This window comes from Corvus moneduloides, chromosome 11 (genome assembly GCF_009650955.1).
Source record: "Corvus moneduloides isolate bCorMon1 chromosome 11, bCorMon1.pri, whole genome shotgun sequence".
NCBI lineage: Eukaryota > Metazoa > Chordata > Aves > Passeriformes > Corvidae > Corvus > Corvus moneduloides.
The window spans coordinates 2,651,366-2,673,731 of record NC_045486.1 but is presented as its reverse complement, the minus strand read 5'-3'; the positions used below and the strand labels follow the sequence as shown (position 1 = coordinate 2,673,731).

At 46.8% G+C, this 22,366-nt stretch overlaps 1 protein-coding gene across 3 annotated transcripts in view; it reads left to right on the top strand.

Moving 5' to 3' along the window:
- The window catches only part of CNTN4 (contactin 4), a 270,420-nt gene that overhangs the window by 227,893 nt on the left and 20,161 nt on the right, over window positions 1-22,366 (top strand). For all 3 annotated transcript variants that reach the window (XM_032120664.1, XM_032120665.1, XM_032120663.1), the window contains one exon: window positions 12,655-12,782. In XM_032120664.1, the coding sequence (XP_031976555.1) occupies window positions 12,655-12,782 (128 nt within the window). The remainder of the gene's footprint in view (window positions 1-12,654; window positions 12,783-22,366) is intronic.

Sequence of the window (22,366 nt, the reverse complement as noted above, 5' to 3'; positions counted from 1 at the left end):
TGGAAGTCATATTTACCCTGCCACCAGACATGTACTCAGGCTGGGACAGAAAAATAATTGTACTTTTAAGCCCCAAAACAAATTGCTCTTCTCTCATTCTTCTTCATCTAAAGCCCCTACATCATTAGAGCTGTTTCTTCTCCTTGAATGTACAGTGCCTGCATTGTTTATACAGTTTAATTGTAAGGAAACAAATGCATAAAAAAACAAATGATGTTTTGTGCTGGTAGCAAAGAATGTGAAAGTGTCCAATTAAACGACCATTCCCTATGACTTGTGTAATAGCAACATCTGTTATCTTAATTAAACAAGTTTCTGTATAAAGGGACCCTCTTGGTTCACTTTGTTAGAGCAAGATCTGACCTAGATACTCCAGGCACGCTCACGTTCTTCATGGAAATTTTCCCAGTTGGTCCCATTATCTCGCAGTCCTGACAAGCTCTGTGATGTGTGAGCTTGCACACGCAGAGCCACAGCGCTTACAGCAGGAACATTGCTATTTTTTGTAGCTGAAAACCAACGAAAGCACAGGAAAGCAGCACATGGTGGCGTTTTCCCAGCGAGTTCAGCCACGGAAGCATTCGGAAGCGTAACGAGTGCCCGGCTAACTCAGTCCTTGTCAAACAACGCTGAGGAGAGAGAACTGCACTTGCAGACAGCTGCTCTGATCTGGTACCCAAACTGCCTTATCTGCTCCAAGCTTTCAGTAATTTGGGTCCAGATTTTCCCAGGTATTTCACTGTTCTCTCCACCATAGCCCAGAGTCAGGGACAATCTAGGAGGGTAATTTGGTTTCCAAAGTCGTGAATCCCAGAATGGTTTGGGTTGGAAGAGTCCTTAAAACTCATCCAGTGCCACCCCTGCCATGGGCAGGGACACCTCCCACTGTCCCAGGCTGCTCCAAGCCCCAATGTCCAGCCTGGCCTGGGACACTGCCAGGGATCCAGGGGCAGCCACAACTGGTGTCCTGAGAAGAAGGTGAGGGCTTGACACTGGGAAGGAGCAGTGGGAATGTGACAGGTCTCAGGGCTGTACACCCCTCCATCAGCAAAATCCCAACCAGAGCTCCCTGAAATCCCAGCCTCCTCAGAAGGAAGGAAACCAGGCAGCTGGAGCTGGAAAGCCTCTTGGATATGTTAACACACAGCTGTGCCTCCAGGCTTATTAATTTGGCAGGGAATGTTAATTTGTTCATAAAGAAGAACATCGACCAACGCAGGCACTGCAGCTGCTTCGGAGAGGAGCTGAGGTCCTGCCCCGGGGGACACCGAGCTGCTCCCTCCTGTCCTTGGTCCTTGGGCCATTGGGAATCACCAGCTGATGCTGAAGCAGCTGAATCCTTTCTCCAGGAGCTGGAGTGATTCTGGCCAGGGAAAAGCAGAAAGCTCTCACCTCATTTTTTTGTTGTCCTCTGCACTTCAAAACTGCTCAGTAAGTCTTGTCTCCCTGAAGGAGTTTAGCCATGGTTTTCTCAAGAGCTCACATCCTAAGGACCTCCTCACAAAGCTTGGCCATTTATGGACCCCCTCACTTAGATACTGTTTTATAACAGGAATTTTAAAGTGTCCATGTTGATGCTACATCATTTTGAGGAGGAAAAATGGTGAAATTGAACAAGAAAAGTTTCTCTCCCATTCTTCCAGCATGTCTTGAGTGCAAAAAGTTGTATAAATTCCAGTTTTATATTTGTCACCTCAAACTTCCTAATTAGTGCTTAATTACTTTAAACAGCCAGAAAGAAAATGGCCAGAAGACAGACAGCACATCTTTCCCAGGCTGATGCCAGGGTACAAACCATGGTGATATTTTTATCCTGATTACTTGGGAGATGAATTGCCAGCAGTGTCTTTTGGACACGCAGTCTAGTGACACTTCAGCAGAAAAGGAAACCTCAAAGGATGCTTCCCATCATTGCTTCACATTAATTGTGTTGACTCTTTGTATTTTTTTTTTTACATAAAGCACCTGTGCAATTTCTTGAAGGCAGACAGGTAACCAAACCATCAATAACTTGTCGGGTTTTCATTACATCCTGCCCCGGCAAAATGAAAAATGACACCCTGCAAATGGCTTTCTGAAGTTTGAATCGACAGTGCAGCATTCATCTTACTTTGCAAAGACCGTGGCAGGAGATGGCTCTACTTCATTGCAACATCTGAAATAACTGACTCGTCCACTTATTTTAACCAATTTTCTGCAGAAAGATAATAAAATGAATGAGGAAGCCACAGGATTTGGTGCTCAGAGGTCTTGGAAAACCATTGTCCTTGATGGCCTCCTGTTCATAGACTGTTTCCCAGCAGAAGCTGGTTTTAGCTCTGTGTTGTTCTGGAAGACCAAGGCCAGGCTGGACATTGGGGCTTGGAGCAGCCTGGGACAGTGGGAGGTGTCCCTGCCCATGGCAGGGGTGGCACTGGAAGGGCTTTAAGGTCCCTCCCAACCCAAACCATCCTGGGACTCTATGATCACACCATGTTTTAGCACTGAAAGGGCTGTCTAGCCCTGGCACAGCTGCTCAGGGCAGTGGTGGAGTCCCCACCCCTGGAGGACTAAAAACCTGTGGCACATGGGGACATGGGGCAGTGGTGGCCTTGGCAGTGCTGGGTTAACAGCTGAACTCGATGTTTTTAGAGGGCTTTACGGACCAAAATGATTTTACGATCCTATAAATGTTTCTAGCTAAAGGTTAACCGAGAAGGGTTAGAGATTTGTGTAGAATCCAGGTTCAGTGCTGGTTTATTTTGTATGCATCAATAATTAGGCCGATCCCTAAAATTTCCATTTCTTCCATCTGCTCCTGTGGAAGCAGGAAATGATTTCCTGTTTCCAGCCACAAACTGCTGCCGAGTGCACTGCCGAGTGCAATCCCAGCCTCTGCCAAGTTTCAGCTGGCACTCCTGGAATGAGACTCTCCCTCACGCCGTGACACAGGCTCCTGGAACATCTGCAATCTGTTCCTATTTCCCCAGCAGATTATTTGCAGCGTGGTGTTGTTGTAGTGCTCAGTGAAACACGTGTAGGACATCGTTGCTCCTGCGCTGCTGCTGGACCCGGCTCAGAACTGTGGTGTGACCAAACCCACGGGGCTGCTGTGCCCCAAGAGGTCAAGAGAAATCATCAGGCTTTTACCTTGGTGCTTGTGGATTAATTTTAAAAGCAGAGCCCTGCTTGCAGAGGTGGAGAGGGCGAAGGATCCAGAGCTCTGTCCCAGAGGCATCTGACCTCCGGAATGCAGCAAGACATGTCCCGTGTTGAAGTCCTTGAAAGAAGGAGGAAGATATCCTTAAGAGAAACCTGTCACAAGGGGTCAAGAGAAATCATCAGGCTTTTACCTTGGTGCTTGTGTACTAATTCTAAAAGCAGAGCCCTGCTTGCAGAGGTGGAGAGGACTCAGAGCTCTGCCCTAGAGGCGTCCGACCTCTGGAGCACAGCGAGACATGTCCCATGTTGACGTCCAGATGTCCTTAAAAGAAAGGTGTCATGTGCTGCTTTTCCTGCTTGAGGCTCTCATGGTTTTATGATTATTAAATTCATCTCTAGGTGCTGGACACGCAGCTATAAATTGTTTCTGCCTCTGTGTAAAGCTGCTCCAGGAAGGAGCCAGTCCCTCCCTGCAGTGCCGCTGTCAGAGGCGGCAGGACGGGGTTTGCTCCGTGGTGAGCACAGCCTGCAGCCACTGCTTTCCAAAGAAATGCCTGTGAGCAGTCTCCTGAGTGCAGTTTGCAATTGATGTGTAACTTCCCACTTGTCGTCCAGCTGAAGAAAACAGTGATAATGATTTTAGTAAGTCTGTAGCATTCTAAAGGAGAAAATTATTATCAAATGTTTCCTGGGTATTTTTATCTTATGACTAAGAGCAAGCAGGTAATGATTTTAAAGCTTGGGCCATACTTTGAGATGCACTTTCAAAATCCAAGGAAATCATTACTTGCCTAAAGGGGAAGAAGGATTCCTAATGAACATTTCAGACTTGGTGATATTTTTGATGGTTATTCAAACATTGTTTTGAAGTGATGTAAATGTGTCCTTGGATCTCACAAATCTGTTAACGTCCATTACAAGCCAAGTGTGTAATTTGTCTTTGTACTTTGGGCATTTTTTGTTGGAACCAGAGGGAAAGATGTGTTATCTTTGAAAGACTGTGCCTTTGGGCTTGAATTCGGGTGGTATCAGCTGGAACAAATAAGCTGAGAATGCATTTGCTGCCTCTGCTCTGATCTCACGAACGCTCCCAGAAACAGTTTGTGTCAGCAGCTGATGCACTGAAAATCTTGCATGGATTTTTTTTTCCTCATAAGAGAATATTTTTATGAGCTCCAGTGGAGTTCCCTCTGATTCTTAAGTTCTACAAACCTCCCCAGCGTTTGCTGTGGGTAGAGGGTGGTGGCTTGTCCTTGTCAGGAAGAGTTGTTGGCGTAGGTGGCTGGATGCTGCACTCCAAACAATTCCTTGGACTTCCACTGTCCCTCTTCATGGACTAGAAGTCATTTAATTTCCATGCTTTGGGCTATACCAGTGCCCTGGAAGACTGAGCACAGCAAATATTTCACTGAACATTAGACAGAGTGAGAGCAGGAGTGGCTTTGCAGCACCTGCTGCTGCCTACACAGGATTTTCCTCGCTTGCGAGCGCAGGAGGAGGCATGCGGAGAGCTGTGTCTCTGCTGGCTAATTGTGCAGAAAGGGAGGGTTTAGCCTTTCAGGACATGGTTTTCAGTGTGCTTTGCCCCTCCACTGCCACCAGCAAGAGCTGGTTCAGGTCCTGAGCCTTCTGTTTGGAGTGTGGATCATCCCTGTCCCTCGTGGTGCCCTCACAGCGTTCAGGGTTTATAGCAAACTCTCAGCTTTGTCTATAAAATAAACTGCCAGGTGGAGGGGCTGTGTCAAAAGGGCTGTTTCCCATTGGGGATGGTCTTCATTTCCCACCAAAATCAATGGAAAATTGGCTCTTTGCACCATCAGACCCTTCTAGACTTGCAGAATCTTCCCGTATCAAATTGTCACTGCCTCACGCGTCAGGAACGAAAGCTGCTGTAAAAACAAAGCTTTCCTTTGCTTTACTCAAATCTGCCTCCTCAAATATTTATTTTCATGGCATGGGCTTTCTGACTGTATTTATTTTAATTTTGTGTGTAGTGAAAAAAGAGTGGTTTGGGAGAGAAGGCAAAAGGTTTCTATTATTTTAAATTCTCCATGGCCCCTTCACTCCCTTCAGGGTCCCTTGCAGTGCTTGTGTTTGGTTTTCATTTGTTTCCTCCCTTTATCAGCATCCCTTAAGAAAGATATTTTCCAGAGAACTGTTCTTCTTAGATAACCTAGGGATACTTTTATATTTGAATTATAATTCCAGGCATCTCTGAACAATCTACATGAAGTCTCCAACAGCTGTAAATGCTCCCTTCCTTTCCTTCTGCCTCCCCGCTCCATAAGGACGAGGTTCTGTCACTTCCAGACTTGTCTTAAAAATGTACAGACCAAAGGGAGGATGATGACAAACCACAGCTTTTGTGTTTATAGCTATTAATAATGGTTGGATGCAGCATTATTGCTTTGGACTGCTCCATCACTGCAGATAAACAATTGGTGGAAAAACAAAATTGTGGGAAAACTTCGGATGCCAGATCCATGGCTGGTTTAAGCTGATGCTGAATTCAGTGCTGCTGTGATGTTTGATGTTCCCAAAGGGGCCACTACTGTATTCTCAAAAATAGTTATCTGGGCAAAATACCTTCTATTTTTTTTTTTTTTTCTCTTTAGAGTACTATTTACAGGTTTTTATGGTAAGTACCAAAAGAGGGAGAGTGGCTTTTTCCATGGACAGATAGTGCCAGAGGGCAGGGTTGGATGGGATATTGGGAAGTGGGAGATGTTCTGCTGAACTCGATGCAACAGGATTTTACCTCAGTTTATTTAGAGCAAACATAGTTCTTACCTGAAAATTAATTATAGGGGGTTTGCTGCTAAGAGGCCTGTCAGTTGTCATGGATAAGGCAGGACTTATCTGCTGCTGCCTTCACGGAGAGAGAGAGACGTGCACTAAATTAAATGGGCTTTGGCGGAGGCTCTGAATTATCTCAGGCTCTTCTGTGAACCATGAAAAGACAGGTCCTCACAGATGAATAAACACTGGAGCAGCTCTGGGGGCCTGTCTGAGGCACACCTGCCAGAGCAAGAAGGTGCAGGTGTGTAGGAGACTGTGTGCACAGTAGGAGTGTCCACTCAGGGAGTTTAGATGGAGTTTGGATGGATGATCATATGGAAAACTCATGGTGCTCCAGCACACGGGATCGTCCTGCCTTTCCCTTGGATTCACCCTGACAGCTGTAGAACAGACCCAGTTTGTCCCCTCCTTGCTCAGGTTGGTGTTCTGAGCCCTCAGGCTGTGTTGATGTCCCACTCCATCCCTTTCTTGCCCCTTTTCAGAAGCATCTGGGGTAACAGGACGAGGGTGATGCCCCAGCCTGGAAAGCCCTGCCCGCTTAGGGGGGATGCTGAGGGTTTGGGCTGGTGTTGATGAAGGGTGGGAGGTCTCAGGTGACAGGAGAGAGGGCTGGGTGGGGTCTGGGATCAGGGCTCTCTCCCTCTGTGCACCACCAGAGTTGTGGAGTGGAGCCCCAGACCTTGGCTTTGGCCTCGGGGTATTTCAGTGGCGATGAACATTACGAAGCAGAAAGCTCCGACCTGACTCTTACTGATTTCTGCAACACAAGGTTGGAGTCACACCTGGGGACAGCATCCCAGGGCCACAGGAGTGATCACCTGTGCACTAAACCCTGAACCAGCCCATTCTTCAGGTGATGAGCACCTCGTGAGCTGCGTCCCTGATCTGGGGGGGGCTGTGCTCTGAGCAGTAAAACCTGTGAGGATTTATAAACTCCACTGTTTACCCAAAATAGCCTAATGGTCAGTACCACATCCACGAGATGGTTTTAATAACCCAGTCCCCGCCTCATTGCGTGGCAAGCATTATTTAGAAGGTAGTAAACTGTTACAAAGACATGTGATAGAAATAGAAATAATCTGATAAATAATGCAATTGCCCGGAGTTGTGGCGTGAGGCAAAGTTGCTGTTAGGCTAAAAATTGCTCTAGATATTCCTGCCTCAGAACTCTGGGAAAAGAGGGAACAAATACAGTGCTGAGACTGCAGTCAGGGCTGCCTGGTGCTTCTGCTTTCTCCTCTGCTTCCAGCCCCCCCAGCCCAGGCATGGCAGCGAGGATGAACAATAGGCCATTCATCATGTCGGCTGAAATACACTGTTTTTCACAGGTACATTTAACCCAAATCCTCTCTCAGAAGACGGATTATCTCCTGGAAGAACTCTGGCACCAGTGTCTCTTTTCAATAGCCACGTCACCACTGCCACAAAGGCTGTACATGAAGGGATCAATGGTAGTTTTATCTCAAAGTGCACTCAGTGTGTGTTTCTTCCAGCTGACATTCATTTAAATGCTTACTCTAAGACATCTTTTCTCCCTGTAATAGAAAAAGAATCGGACATCCTAAACATTGTTTCATGGGGGAAAAAATATTTAAAATATTCACTTGGCTAAGCATGAAATATTTCGGCTGCGTGTGTTTAATCAAGAGTGAAAGCAAGGGTAGTTATGCTTGTATTTCATAAATTAAAATGCTAAAATGATTAGATAAGAAAACAAAATGCCTTATTTCATTGCAGCAGTGCTAATGAAACCATTTGAGAGGGAGGAAAAAAAACGAGTCCCTTTGTAATTCTGATCACTTTTGCTCCGAAGAAACACCGGGCTCTAATCTGCAGTGCCGGAGTTGTGCCGTGTCCTTCGGGAAGGGAGCGCACGGCCCAGCTGCCACAGGCACTGCATCTGTGCCCCGTTCTTATCAGATCCCTCGTGTTTCCACCTCCTGAACAGGCAAGTACAGGGCAAGCTGAGAGGGATATATGGAGGGAGACCTGCCGTGCCACCTGGCTGTGCAGCTCCGCAGCGGGGCTGGGTGCGCTTTGGGAGTCAGGGAAGGATTCCCATTGGGAAGGTTGGGGCATGGCCCTGCTCCTCATCCTGCATGGGTTTCCACCTGCAAGGGGCAGGTGGAAGGTCCAACCACCCCTGGCTCTTCAGGGCTTTGCTTGCAGGAGCCACATGGATTTCCTTGTAACTAAACTCCAGAGCAAGATGTTCCGGTAGGTACTGTAAGTCTGGGATTTTAGGGGAACATTCTGTCAAAGTGGGAGGCCAAAGCTGAGCAGCAGGCACGTTTTGGGAGGTGCAGGTAATGCAGCCGGATGCCCAGAGGTCAGATTTCCATGGAGCTGGGCTGCAGATGGTTCGTGGCACTCAGTTTTATGATGTGCTCTGGGAGTTGGGCAGTTTTCCACTGTGGTTTATATTCCAGGTGAGGGCTTGATCTCATTTCGCAAAGTTGGTGATAAAACTCTTACTGAGCTCGACAGGACAATTTCTATCTCTAAATGCATATGTTACTGGCTGAGGATTATTTATCTGCTCCTGGGAATGCTGCCCAGCAGTGGGGAGTGCTGCAGAGGGCTCCATGAATCAGCTCTGCCATGCTCTGTTCGGGGTGGAGGTAACGCAGTTGCTGGTGGGGGATTTACAGATCTGGCAGGTGGATCATGAGCTGGGAATAAGCACCAATAGATCAGACCCCAGTGATTATGCACTGCTCTTTCTCCTTACACTGCTCCAGGTCTGCCTGAACTCTTCATCCATCTCCAGCTGCTCCTGGAGACGCGGGGCGAGCGAGTGTTGCTGTGTTGAGCCAGAGGGCTGTTATCCCTCTGGGATGGATATCCCAGCTCTCCCTGCCCTCTGGCACTGGAAGCCGTTCCCTTTGTGCTGTCACTCCCTGCTCTTGTCACAGGAGCTGCTCTGGGAGCTCTGTGCCTGGCGGCTTCTTTAGGCTGCTGCAAAGTGTCCAGCAATTTCTTCCATTCACTGCTGCAGTGGCGAAATGAAAATGGCCAAGGAGGAAAAGGCTGGGGAGGGGTGTTTTCAGCATTTTTAAAGGTCCTTTTTCCCCAGAAGAGTTCTGATCAAAACACTGACAAGGTCAGCTCTTCCTGCAGTAGAACCCAACGCTTCAGTTTAGGAAACAAGCAATGCTTTTATCTCCTAATTTCAGACCTGTCCATGCTCTCTGTGGACCTGAAATCTCCAGCTGACAACACAGACCCCCAGAATCTCTCTTACAAATGTTCTGTTTAAAATAGATGACCTTTCTTTCTATAAGGATACTAAACAATCTTAAATTTGGGGTTTTTTGAGTTTTTCCAAATGGATATTTTATCTTCTTTGATTTTTCTCTGATATTAGCAGTGACCATGGGCCAGGTTAGCAGCAGAGCAGTTCATTAACCTGTGCAACAAGAGATTTATATTTTTTATTTATTGTTACCACTGCTGGCAGTAGTCAGCGAGCCCAGAACATTCAATAGCAAGTCAGTAGCTCCTTTTCTGAGTTTGTAGTGGTTTAAAGAGGTGCACACTCAGCAGCCAACACTTTGTTCTGATGTGTGTGTTTATGGGAAATGGGGTTTATTTTTATGTCTTCCCAGGCATCTGGCTAGAAAACATTTTGAGGGTGCATTTCAGAGGAGAAAGCACACTGAGCAGTGCTTCATTCAATTCGAACTTTGTGTCTTGGAGGAACTTGTTCACCCAAACTGCTTAAAATTGTGGCTGAAGGGTTGTTTGCTTTCGAGCCAATTAGCAGTTTGAGAACCTCAGTGGCCTGAAATGAGCCTCTCCTCTCGTTTAATGCAGATAAGCCTGCAAAGAAAATTCAGGAATTAGCAATATCAGTGAGAGGCCTTCCTCCTTTCTCAACTAACTGTAACAAATTTCCAAGTGTACAAATAATTATCTGTTAACTTTTAACACATTGGATTCAGATTAGAGGACAAAACATTTGCTGTAGAAAAGCAGCTTCAGCAAAAAGAGCCACATAACCATAAGGCCTCCTAATCAATGAGTCGCAGAGAGGTTTTAATGGTCTGATTTATTTGGAAAAAATCAGTTAACTTGTACAGTTATCTGTCACTTTTAACACTGCTCGTTTACAGGAGCATGGAGGGGGTTACTGAGAGACCAGACGAGAATTCAACGTGCCTGGAGGCTCTCTGGGGAAGGGGTTTGGAGAACTCAGGGCAGGTCTCTCCTGAGCTCTTTGCAAGACATTCCTGGGGTTAAAGGATGTCTGTGGGCTCAGGCTGGAAAGCCAGGGACCACACTCTCAGCTTAGGAAGGGAAGGAAAGAAAGGCAGTGCAAGCTCCCTGAGATGCACCAAGGCTGGTGGTGGATCAGCTGTCCTGATCCAAAGGTGTCTCCAGGGCAATCCAGTCCACATCAACTGAAAACCAGTCTTACACTGGGAATAAGGACAACTTAGCAGGAAACCAGTAGCAGGAGAAAGGCAGAGACAGAAAAGGCATTAGAATTTGAAATTAAATCTGGCCTCATCAAGAGACACAATTAAAATGATCTATGAAAGAGATTAGCCAGTAAATAGCTTTCAGCCATATGGCTGAAAATAAAGCGTAAATAACTAAAAATAAGATCTCAGCTCTACAGAAATAATCTAAAACTGCACTTTTTCTGGGTTTCCTGGGGTGGCAGAAGTGTGGAGGGAGAGAGGGCAGGCAGAGAGTGGTGGGGCAGTGCTGGAGCACCGTGGTCCTCCTTGAGCTGGAGCACAATGCTGAGCTTGTCCTGCTTCATATTGATTGGAATTTTAATGTTTTCCAAGAGCACCTTCAGCTTTCAGAAAGGCCCTGCTTCTTTTGAAGACCTGCAATTGATAAGAGCAGCAAATAGTTCCTGGGGAGCTCCTGGTGCTGCCCAGCTCCTGCTGGAGGCCAGCATGGCCACTCCAGCACAGGTTTGATGCAGCACGAGCATTGAGGTGTGCCCACGGAGTGCTGAAGGTGAGCCCAGCAGCTCTCCACTGCTCCCTTCCGACCACTGAGCTGCAGCAGCTGCCACAGGAGCAAATCCTGGAGTCCCTCAGAAATAAATGACAGCAGAGAGCGTTACTGACTGCAGCGATTTGGAGACCATGAGCCAGCCGAGAAGCTCCTATTAATATCACTGCTGCTGATGGGTGAAACATCACCTCTGCCCCTGCTCCCTGCCAGCTCTTGGGCTGCTGCAGGAGTAGGGCAGGGAGAGGTGAGCCAGGACAGAGATGGGCTCTGCTGTCAGAGCATCCTGTGCCATCTTCCTCCTCCTGGCTTGGAACAGTCACTCAGTCTGTGCCATTTGTTGAAGCAGGTCTGTGAATGGGGGCTCTGCAGCTCGATTGTGCCCACCAAGAGCCTGTGGAATGACAAAGGGCAGCCACAGCAGCTCCCTTGGGTGAGCTGATGACTCCTGAGGGTCACTGAAGACCTTGCCCAGCCCTGTGGCTGCAGCTGGCAGGAGCCAAGGAGCCCCAAGGTGACCTTGGTGCTTGAGTTTGTGCCTTGACTCAGGCTGGGCCTTTATTCAGCTGTCTCAGGGCTGTCCCAGAGCTCCAAGTGTTTCCTTAAAGCCTCCTCAGGAGGGAAGTGCCCCTGAGCCCTCCTGCAGTGGTGCCAGCGCTGTTGCTGAGGTTCTTTCCTCCCAGTTTCTCTGTTCACTTGTGCAGAGCTTCATTGGAATTAAAAATGCAGGAAGGCTTCTTCATTTTAGTGAAATTGGGAAATAATTGAGCAGGACAAGGCAGGAATTAATACAAGGTTTTCCATGAAGGTCTGCAAGTGGCTGAAGGTGAGAAAGGAGATTGTGCTGCAGGACGTGATTCTGAGGAGGCAAAAATGTTGCTAAAAGATGTGATTTTAGTGTGGGAGAAAGGGTTTTCTGGAGTCTCCTTAGATGATGCCTCCACAGGGAACAAGTAATTCGTGTTTCAATGGGATTTACTGGGCAAACTCAGGTTTCCTGTGTTCACTGACTTAGAGCAGAGCAGAAAAAAAATGTCACAGGAGGCAAAGCTCATTGAGAGAGCAAGGGGAGCCTGAAGTACTCTTATGCAAGAGGAGCAGGTGGGGATCACCCAGGAATTACCATTCCCTCCTCACCTGCCTCCTGCCCTCAAGGGACTGCCAATAACAGCCCTGTTCAGGTGGGGAATGTGCAGCTGAGCAGAGGATGGGAGTGAAACAGGATTTTGTAACCTGCAAGCGCCACTGCAGATAAACCCCGTGGGCTGAGTGACACACAGGCAGAGAGGTGGAGAGAGAGCTTGGCAGCTCTGTGAAAAGCCATCATCCTGCTGGAAAAGCCTCCGGAATGAAACACCTGCTCCAGCGCATCTGCTCGGCAGCGGCGTCTGCACCGCGAGGCAGCGAGCGCCGGGTCTGCCACGCAGCCAGAGCACCACGTGCTGCAGAGTTGTCATGGTGAGAGGGCTGAATAGCAAAGTACAGCATGTGGAAAACCTACACGAGCTGATGATGTGTAAATGAAAGTTGCCCTCGAGTAAAGACACAGAAAACTCATGTAAATGATGCATTCACTATTTATGAAGCGCGTCCGGAGAGACTCGCATCAGCTCAGCTCCCCGCGCAGGGCAGGGCTCTCTGCTGCTCTCACCATCCATAATTAATGCAGACTCAAAAGGGTTTTATGTTGGCTTAAAAAAAAACCCAAAACCAAGCCTCCTGTGTGTGCTGTCTTTGCAGAATCACTGTTTTGGATGACGGGAGCCTGCGGATCGTCAACGTCACCAAGTCGGACGCGGGGAGTTACACCTGCGTGGCCACCAACCACTTCGGGACAGCGAGCAGCACGGGCAGCCTGGTGGTGAAAGGTGACTAAATCAACTTTTATTGTGGGTGTCTGAGGCACTATTTAATAGATAAGGCATTCTTTAATATATAAGTTGGATTTATTATCATTATTCCTCCTCCAGGGCTGAATTTCAGCGTTTCAGGAATTCCGAGTGTTTGTTCACGTGCATTCATGTTCTGTCAAATGTTGTTCTCAAAAGTAAAAGCTATAATTTGACAAAGATATGGAAAGGAATAATGTGACCAAGATATTTAAAGGAATAATTTGATAAACAGTGAGAGACACTGACGAATGTGTTGAATTAATTTTTGGCCTGCTGATGAGTAGTCCAATGTCTGATGAATGATTATAGGCCATGAACATAATAGGTTATTACCCTTACAATCACTCTCTTATCTCCTTCTTCTTTGGGGAAAAACCTATATTGGATAACAAATCAGGAAGCATTGATTACAAAGTGATAAATCAATCAGAAAGCTCTAATGCTGTCAGTTTTAATTCTCCCACACATTGGCAGTGATGGATCATACTCAGTTAGAGGTTCTCCTTGTCAACTGTTTCTGTGGTATACAGGAAATACTTAAAATGTTTCAATGCAGGTTTTAATCCAAGGTTTTTATAGCTGGAACACATCCACAGGTCCCTTCCAACCCCAGCCAGTCTGGGATTTTCTGAACCTTGTAGGGAAGCACAGGGCCCCCAACAATTCTTTGGGTTTGGGGTTGTTATGAGTCCCTTGTGTGGCATTTGGTCACGCTGGTCCCTGAAAACAAGAACAGAGACAAGTGAAGACCAGAGTGAGGTCTCTGTAGGAGCTGATTCTGCCTTTTCCTAACCTGGGTTTCCCTAAGGAGGCACCTGCAGCAAACAGCCAGGACAGGGCTGCTCAGGGAGCCTGAACATGGAGGACTTTATCCATTAGCAAAATTGTGGAAGGGACCTTAAAGGTCATTTTGCCCCTGCTGCCATGGGCAGGGACATCTTACACTACCCCAGGTTGCTCCAAGCCCCATCCAGCCTGGCCTTGGACACTTCCAGGGATCCAGGGGCATTCCCTGGGTAGCCTGTGATCAGCCTCAGTCTGTCCCAGAGCAAAACCAGGGAGCAAAACAGCCAATCCAGCCCCAGCCCCTTCCCCAGGCTGCCCAGGGACGGCCCAGGGTGGGGTTCCAGCTGTTCAGCTCCAGCTTGGGCACAGCTGGGCTGTCTTGGTTTTCCACGTGCTGCAAGACCCCGAGGGGGAAGAATCAGGGGCTGCAGTTCAGGGACTGCTTCTCCCACCATAAAAAAAGCCAGTTGTTGGCAGCAGGAGTGATTGGGTTCTGTTATTGCAGTCAAGCTTCTGCAGTCCCTGGCTTTTCCTTCCTCTAGGCCCAAGGAATAGCCTGCAGCTCCCAGGAAAACCTCGGCAGTTGTTGTACCTGATCTCTGCGTTCCCGTGCTCCACAAATCACTTTTCTGCACACTGAGGTTATAAAGGATTAGTGAGGGCTTTTTCCCCCCTCAGTGCTCTGTTTTGACTCCATTCCCTTTGCATTAATGGCAGTGATGCATGTGCATGAAGCAGAGAATAAACTCTTAAGGCTGAGATGTGGATATTAACAACAAACTGAGAAATGCAGTTTCCAAGTCTGGCCCATAACAAGTATAAAAGAGCAGAAACTATTCTGAACTCCAAATGAACTGTGTAAAATATTGTATTATAGAGTGAAATGCTTGAGTTTCTCTGCCCTAAGTAAAACATGTGTGAGTTTGGACAGAAACATGAGTGAATTACTTGTTTTAACTCAGTTTTGTGGTGTACAAAAAGACTAATTGAACAGCCAATGTGGTTTTTGACCTTAAGATATGCTTACATTCTTTTCTAACTCCTCTTATGTCATGGAGTAAAAAACTGTGAAGGTCAAGACATTTTTCCTAACCTTCCTGTGTTCTTCCATTAATATTGCAGGCTACCCTTATTTTTCTTTTAGTTTCCTTTCTCAGGGAGAGATGCCGAGAGTGTCAGAGACAGCGTAGGCAAGGATGGGAGGAGGAGAGGAGTATGTTACACCAGAACCAAGGAGCTTAAAATAACTCTCTGGCAAACAACCAGAGAGGGATGAATAAATATGCATTTTATGCATGAGTAGACAGTTTAAAAAATATCAAATTCTGACAGGTGCCCATAGGGCTGTGTATTAACATTCTGCTATCAGGCTGGGTGAATCCCAGTGGTTTTCTGAACCAGTGCAGCTGTACTTTGGGTTTGTTCTGCTGGCTGGTGCTAAATGAGAGCCTCTTGGCCTCCAAGACCTGAAATCTTAGAAACTTGCATGTACAGTTTGACCTCTAAATTAAAAAGCAGGATTGAGTTTGTAAGGCTGGAGAAGCAGCTCCTTCTAAGGCAGTGCTCAGAGCTCTGTAAAACATGGTGTGTGTTTCCATGTATTGTATAAATATTAATTTTCCATCTTGTTCCCTCATTTTTTCTTGTACTTGAGGCTAAATGTTCAATTCTTCCAACATACAGAAAGATTAGAGACTCTCTGAGTACCGAGGGATTAAATGACAAACAGAGTAAACAGGCACAGCCTGTACAATACGAGTTTATTTGTATTTAATGCGGTGATATCAACTGGCTGGTACAGCAGCAGGCTGAAAGAGGAAACTGATTCCAAGGCACTGCAATAAAAGCTCTGGATTTGGGAAGCACCAGGAGAGGCTCCTGTGCTGATATCCCAGGGAGTGGGACCCACATGAGGTGGGGTGTGGATGCAGCAGCCCAAACAAGCTGGTGATGGGAATGCAGCTGATCACTGTGTGTCACCACTGCTTCTTTTTGGGATGAGAAAGTCCTTGGCATGTGGGACTGTTCTGTTCTGGCATGTTCCCAGACACATTAAATAGTTTTCATTTAAGCCGTGGCCAGCTTTGCTTTGGGGACATTGGAGGTGAATGGATCGTGGTCCCCCCATTGACCCACAGCTGCTTCCCAAACATCTGCTTCCCTTTGGGCTGTGGGCTCAGCTATAAATCCATCTCTATATCTAAATACATCTATTTAAATACATTTTTATTTAAATTGATCTCTAAATCCTTGGTAGAGTTGGTGCCTGTGTGCTCCCGTGGGGGAGTGTAGCAATTCCGGTCACGTTGGTGCCTCTCTGACAAGGGCAAGTTCCAATGGCTTTATTTTCCTGTTTAATTATGATGCACCTTTAACATTTTCCTACTGCTGTGAGCTCGTCTCGTTCGGGCTGTCACGGGAGGGCTCAAGGCAGTAAAAGCAGGAGAACTTTTGCTGGCTGGAATCCGTAGCACTTTAGCAGAAAAAGAACACAAAGATAATGTCAAGAGGTTATTTTTCCCTCACGCTTGAATAGACTGATAGTCTTGATTTTGTCCAGCACAGTGATTCAAATTATTTCCTATAAAATAGCACATTTTTCATTCCGAGCCTATTCCTCTGTGCGAACGTTGAAGCGCTGCATTGCAGTTGAAATTGATTAAATACTGTAAATTCTGGCCCATTATCGAGTAACTTTTCAGAGACTTCAAATGTTGCTGCCTTTAAACCTGGAATTCTCACTGTGTTTGTTCCAGTCCTTTAGGACACAGCATTTGCCTTCTGCAGAAAGGGCAGGGGGATGTGATGGTCCCCTCTTGCCACCTGTGGTTGTCTCTGTTTCAACATCACTTGAGCAGAATTGAAACTTCATTGCTTGGAATTTGTCTTGTGCTTTCCTCGTGTCCATGGGGTTTGGTTTAGGTCGTGGGGTTTTTTTAATCAGTGAACTCCAATAACTGAATTTTGCCAGCTGTTCTCAGCTCTGTTGAGTTTAAAGTGACTTTGGAGTAAGTGGGATATCAGTTCCTTCAAGTGGGGCTTTAGATTTTTCCCCAAGAGGAAGAGTAAACCACACATTAAGATGCTGGGTTTTTTTAACACGAACCAAGGGGAAATTACAGCAGATACTGAAATCTATTGACCTGTTTCAGTGCTGTCCCCATTCCCAGGAGCCTCTCTAGACCTCCCTGATTTTTCCCCCATTGCTTCTGCTTTGCTGCTGTGGAAAAGCTGTCCCAGAGAGCTGCTGCAGGCATTTTCCATCCCTCCCACCCATATTCTGGGTTCAGTGGTTGGTCATATTGAAACACGAGTGGCCCCTCTGTCACTGAGCTCTGCCTTGTTCCTGCAGTGTTTAAGGTCATGCAAAGTCTTTCTTTTTCTCTCCTCATCATTCAACACGATCTTAAATTCACATTGGTTATGCCTCAGCCCTTAAAAAAGGACCTGGTTAAGTGACACCTGCTGTTGAAAGCACAAAATATAATTTAAAAAAGAGAGGCAGAGTTTAAAGGAATGATCCCAGAGCAGCACTTGAGGGGTTGTCCATATTTTCTGGGCTTTTTGTAATTTTCCTGGATAGCACACAAGGTCTGTGTTCAGCTGGTGTCAAAACCAGAATAGAGACTCAACTCTGAAACCATCAAAAGAAGTTTCATCATTCTTCAATTTTGTTTTATCATTTGCTGAACACAGTATTTATATGTAGTCCAGACATGACTGAATATTCCTTTTCGGGTCTAATACATTTTTTAAAAAAATTCCATGGAGGAGAAGTCAATTGAGGGTATGACCTTGTTCTCCAGAATCTCTAAATCGGGGATTTGTAGGCAAAAAAAGCTCAGGGAGTGCCATGGAGTTGTGCAGGCTCTGATTTATTCATGAGAACATGTAAAGCATTCTCATGTTTAAGAAATAAAACTTATTTCTAAGTTAGGAAAAACCTTTCTTGACTTCTGAGTCACAACCAGCAGCAAAGGCTTGATTTTCACAATTGACAAGGAAAGCCATAATCTTTGCCCGTGAAATTGCGAAGGAAAATATTCCGCTCTAATTGGACTATTTCCACTGACACCAATTATTTCTAGGACACAATTAAGGCTCTTTTGCTGGGTTTAAGTAAAATTATGACCCAGAGCACTGCATGAAAGGCACAATTATAAATGTGAGAGCTGTGCATCCACCACGTCTGCTCCTCCCTCCCTCAACCATGGCAGCCCCAGTGCTTGAGCTGCACTTTGCTGGATCTCCTTAACCACCCCTGGGTGGGAAATCCTGAAGCAGAAGCTGATGGTGGGGCTGGACTCCAGCAGCTACCTCAGGGTCCTTGCAGCCTGCAAGAGCCCTTCTCCATATGGCACTTGGAACACAAGCTTTCATCAAGTGTTTTATAGTCTCAGGCAACTTCTCTGTTCACTGCAGCTGCCAGGCAGCCAAGGTTGCTGTGTGATGCTGAGCCACATCACCTTGTGCAGGAGTGAGGGGCTCAGCTTTGAGTTTCAGCACTGGCAGGTGCATCCCCTCCAAGCTTGTTACACCTGGGACTGGTAAAGCCAGGTTTTCCTCCCAGCTCCGTTCAGGTGAGGACCTGAGGTCATCAGAAAAATCAGGTCATCCCTGGAGCACCCCAAGGAAGATGAAAGAGCTGTGTATCCTGTTAACATCGCTGTTTTTCTGACAGTTTATTGAAGTTAAAAGGCTGTGATTATTCTGAGGTGACAGAAGTGGCAAAATGAGAAGCAGATGCCTCCTGTGCTGTCAAGCCTTCCCCAAAGCCTCCCCTCCCTGGGCTGCTCAGAGGCAACTTTGGCTTCTGATTTTCTGAATGTGAACTTGTCAAACACAACTGATCCCTGCTCTGTGACAGGGACAGGACCTGGGGAATGGCTGGAGCTGTGCCAGGGCAGGGTTAGGTTGGATTTTAGGGAAAGGTTCTTCCCCCAGAGGGTGCTGGGCACTGCCCAGGCTCCTCAGGGAATGGGCACGGCCCCGAGGCTGCCAGAGCTCCAGGAGCGTTTGGACAGCGCTGCCAGGGATGTCCAGGGTGGGGTTGTTGGAGGGTCTGTGCAGGGCCAGGAGTGGGACTGGATCATCCCTGTGGGACCCTTCCAGCAGAGCATATTCCATGGTCCTGTGATTCCACAAGTGCTGTGATCTATGAGCAGGGGAAGGTCGGTGACACCCTGAGGAGGATGATGATGCTGAGGATCAGGGTGAGCAGCCGTGGCCCCTCTGGGCACTTGTCCTATCCCAGGTTTGTGGCCAAACACTTGAGCCAGACTTGAATCACAGAACTGTGCATGAACAGCACAGCGAGAGCTCTCAGTTTCTTACTGGGGAGAGGTAAAACCCGGTCAGCTGCTGAGGCCAGAACCAGTAAATGGCAGAGAGAGACATGTAAATGAAATCAAATCCCAGTAATGAAATCAAACACCAATGGGCTGCTCTTAGGGCTGGCTGAATGAGGTAAGTTCAGAGTTTCTTTTTTCCTTGTAAGCGCTCACTGCTCGTAACAAATAAAACTTGTAAACATAACACAAGTGTTAGGCTTCATTAAATTTGCAGCAGACAATTAATTTTTTTTTTTCAGGCAATTCAGAGGTTCTTCTGTAGTGCTGATTTAGTTTAATTGAACATATTACCACAAGCAGACAATAAGAAATATATTGAAGATATCCATCTGGCTCCCAGTGCAAACCTTGTGTGTCACTGGCTGGGGCTGTCACAGGCCTTACTAATTGCCTCATTTTGGCTCTTTTACAATCAGTGTGATTTAGCCATTAACATGATAAAAGCTGTCTTGGTGAAGAGCTTGATATTAAAAAGCATAGATCTCCTGCCTTGCTCTCGTGCCAGTCCTGGACTAATCTCCAGCGTTATTGGAGTGATATTTTTAAAAGCAGGAATACAGATGGATGGACTCCCACGGAGCAGCTTCTCCAGGTACCTGTGTGGTTGTGATGGAGGCCCTGCAGCCCGTGGGAAATGGTGCCTCTGGATCGTGGGAAATGCCACAGATTCTGCCCCCCCTTCCCTGCCACCACCTTCTTTCTCCTCACTGTCCCTCCAAGCCCCAGCCAACTCTCAGGCACATCGAGGGTCTTAAAACTGGTAATTGCTCAGGTAAATAATGGGAGCAACACTAGAGCAAGTGCTGATGCTTATAGATACACCTGATTCAGCACATAAAGTGGGAAAAAATTGTATTTTTAGAAAAGTTCTACCATTATGTCTGAATAACCTGTAGAGGGGAGAAAACCAGTATTTTTGTTCTGTAGTTTTACCTTAAACCCACCATGTACTGCAGGGTCAGCATTATTGCAACCTCTCTTGCCACAGGAAAAAAAAGTTTAGAATAATGCCTTTGAAAGCTCAGCACTTTTGTTCCAGGAATTTTTCTGACCTCTCCCAAAAAAGCAGGAGGTTCAGGAGTTCTGCATCGTCAATAAAAGGTTGGGTTGTTTAGCTCATCACTGAAGATCAGATCCATGCATCAGCTGGAAGAGGAGACGACCTATAGGTTAAACACAGACTCTTAATGAGACAAAAGCAGGTTAATTAACAGTTTTCATCAACTTGCTTCCATTTATTTTAACATGGTGCATTTCAGAAAGGTTAAAATATTTTTCAGTTTTTGAATACAAATGAAAGCCCAGGGTGGTTAAAACGCAGCCATAGATCACATTGAAATCCAAGCAAAGGCAGTGGGTGTGAGTGTGTTTATGTTTGTGATTGGACATAAATCATAATTAACAAATTATTTTGCAGTGAGGCCCTGGCACAGGGTGCCCAGAGAAGCTGTGGCTGCCCCATCCTTGGAAGTGTCCAAGGCCAGGTTGGCCGGGGCTTGGAGCAAACTGGGATAGTGGAAGGTGTCCCTTCCAACTCAGGATATTCTCTCCAGGCCCAGCTCTGGCATCTGACAGCTCATGCTGCTGTTCCACCCCTGGGCTCAGCGATAAGGGGCCAGATCTCAGTCCCTGCAGCTCTGTGTGTCCCTGCAGTGGAGTTACCAGGAATTTCAGGCAGTGGAAGGTCTGCCTCCTTGAGATTTTAGTTCCATGGAACTCCTCTGGTTCCCAGAAAATGGAACATGACAGCTGCACTTAACATTTTAAGCTGTGTTTAAGGTTACATGGGATGCAGTCCCATGTCTCTTCCTTGCTGAAGGAGATCCCGGGTTCTGAGCCTGCTGACACCATGGGTTAAGTGCACTGATGTATCAGATTGGTCTTTATCCCAGGGGAGGGTACAGAGAGCTTGTCCTGGTTCCATAGCATGCAGTGGGATGAACTGCCAGGCAGGAGGTCCATGGGAATTCCACGAATACTGGGTGCATTAGGGTCACACTCCGAGGGAAAACAGTAAAACAGAGAAAACTGAGGTTGTTGTAGCACATGGTGCTGCTGTGGCAGTGGGGGAAGGTCTCCCCAAAGCCACTTCCCCCCATCCCAAAGGGATTCAGTGTGACTGGGACAGGGATGGGGGGATGATGATCTAAACAGGACCTGCACTGGGGAGTGACTGGAGATCTCCTTCAGGTGAGGATGAAGGAAGCAGTGTGGGAGAATAAAGAGGGAAAGTGAACTTTACATCCTTTGAATCAGTGACTCAGAGCAGACTGGCCTGAGGGTGATGTTTCTAACATCAGAGACAGAGGAAGTGTTCAGAGAGCACATCTTCTGTCACAGGAGGAGGAAGGGTGAGAGTGTTGAAGACAAGACTCTGGGACAGTGGCTGGGGAAATCCCACCCCTTTTGTGCATTTTCTCAGGAGCACTTTTGGAAGCAGCTCAGCAGAGGATTTGGGCTGATGGGAGCCTTTCTCCCTGAGCCTGGATTGCCAACAGGTTACCCAGAGTTCCTTATCAGATAATAAAAGCCAGGTGGCACCCAGATAAGGCATGGGACTGACAGACCAGGGGGTATCTAAAGCACTGCTGAACATGAGGGAGGTGCTGCTTCAATATTAGGGACTCCTGTGACCTGATTTTCCCTTTTTTTAGTGCAAGATTATGAGCAATCCCATCAGAGATCATATAGAGACAGGAGTCTCCTGTCTTTATCCCAAAATCGTGAGGGCAGAGAGAACACAAATGGAATAGGTTACGTTCTAGGTGTCCTGGATCACTGTGCTCCAGCCAGGCATTTGGGAATATGACAGGAATACAAATGTTCCTGGCTCAGAAGCAGGTGGACTCTGAAATACATGGAATTTTGTCACTGGACTGACTTGCCATGTGTTGGGTGGGTTGTCTCGGTCTCTGTCAGTCACACACACACTTGAATATGAATTTTGCTTTCATTTGAAGTTTTTAAGTGGGCCATGAAGAACCAATCCAATTTGTAGGGTTTAGTGCTGTGTTTTCTTCCAGCTTCATTGTGAATATATCTGAATAGAGAGTTTATTTAGGAAATCAGCAGTATTTCAGCAGTGAAAAATTCAGTTCCTGTCCTAGATGCACAATGCAAAGTCTCTGTAAAAATCCATTAGTCCTGGGAGCTAAACTGTGTGATGCAGTTGACGATGAACATCATTCCCTGCAGGAGAGAGCCACGAGCAGAAGTGTCTGGGAGAAATGCTCCAGACCACGAGTGACCCCAGCAAAGCTCACCCAGCACTGAAACCAGGCTGAAAGGAGAGGTGGAGCTGCTGTTCCTCCCCCTCTCTGAGGGTGTCTTTCCAAGCTGGATCTTGATTCTGGCCCTGGAATTATTTACATAAGAAAAACTCGTGGCTAATTTGAGGCAAAATGCCATGGAACAGGAGAAATG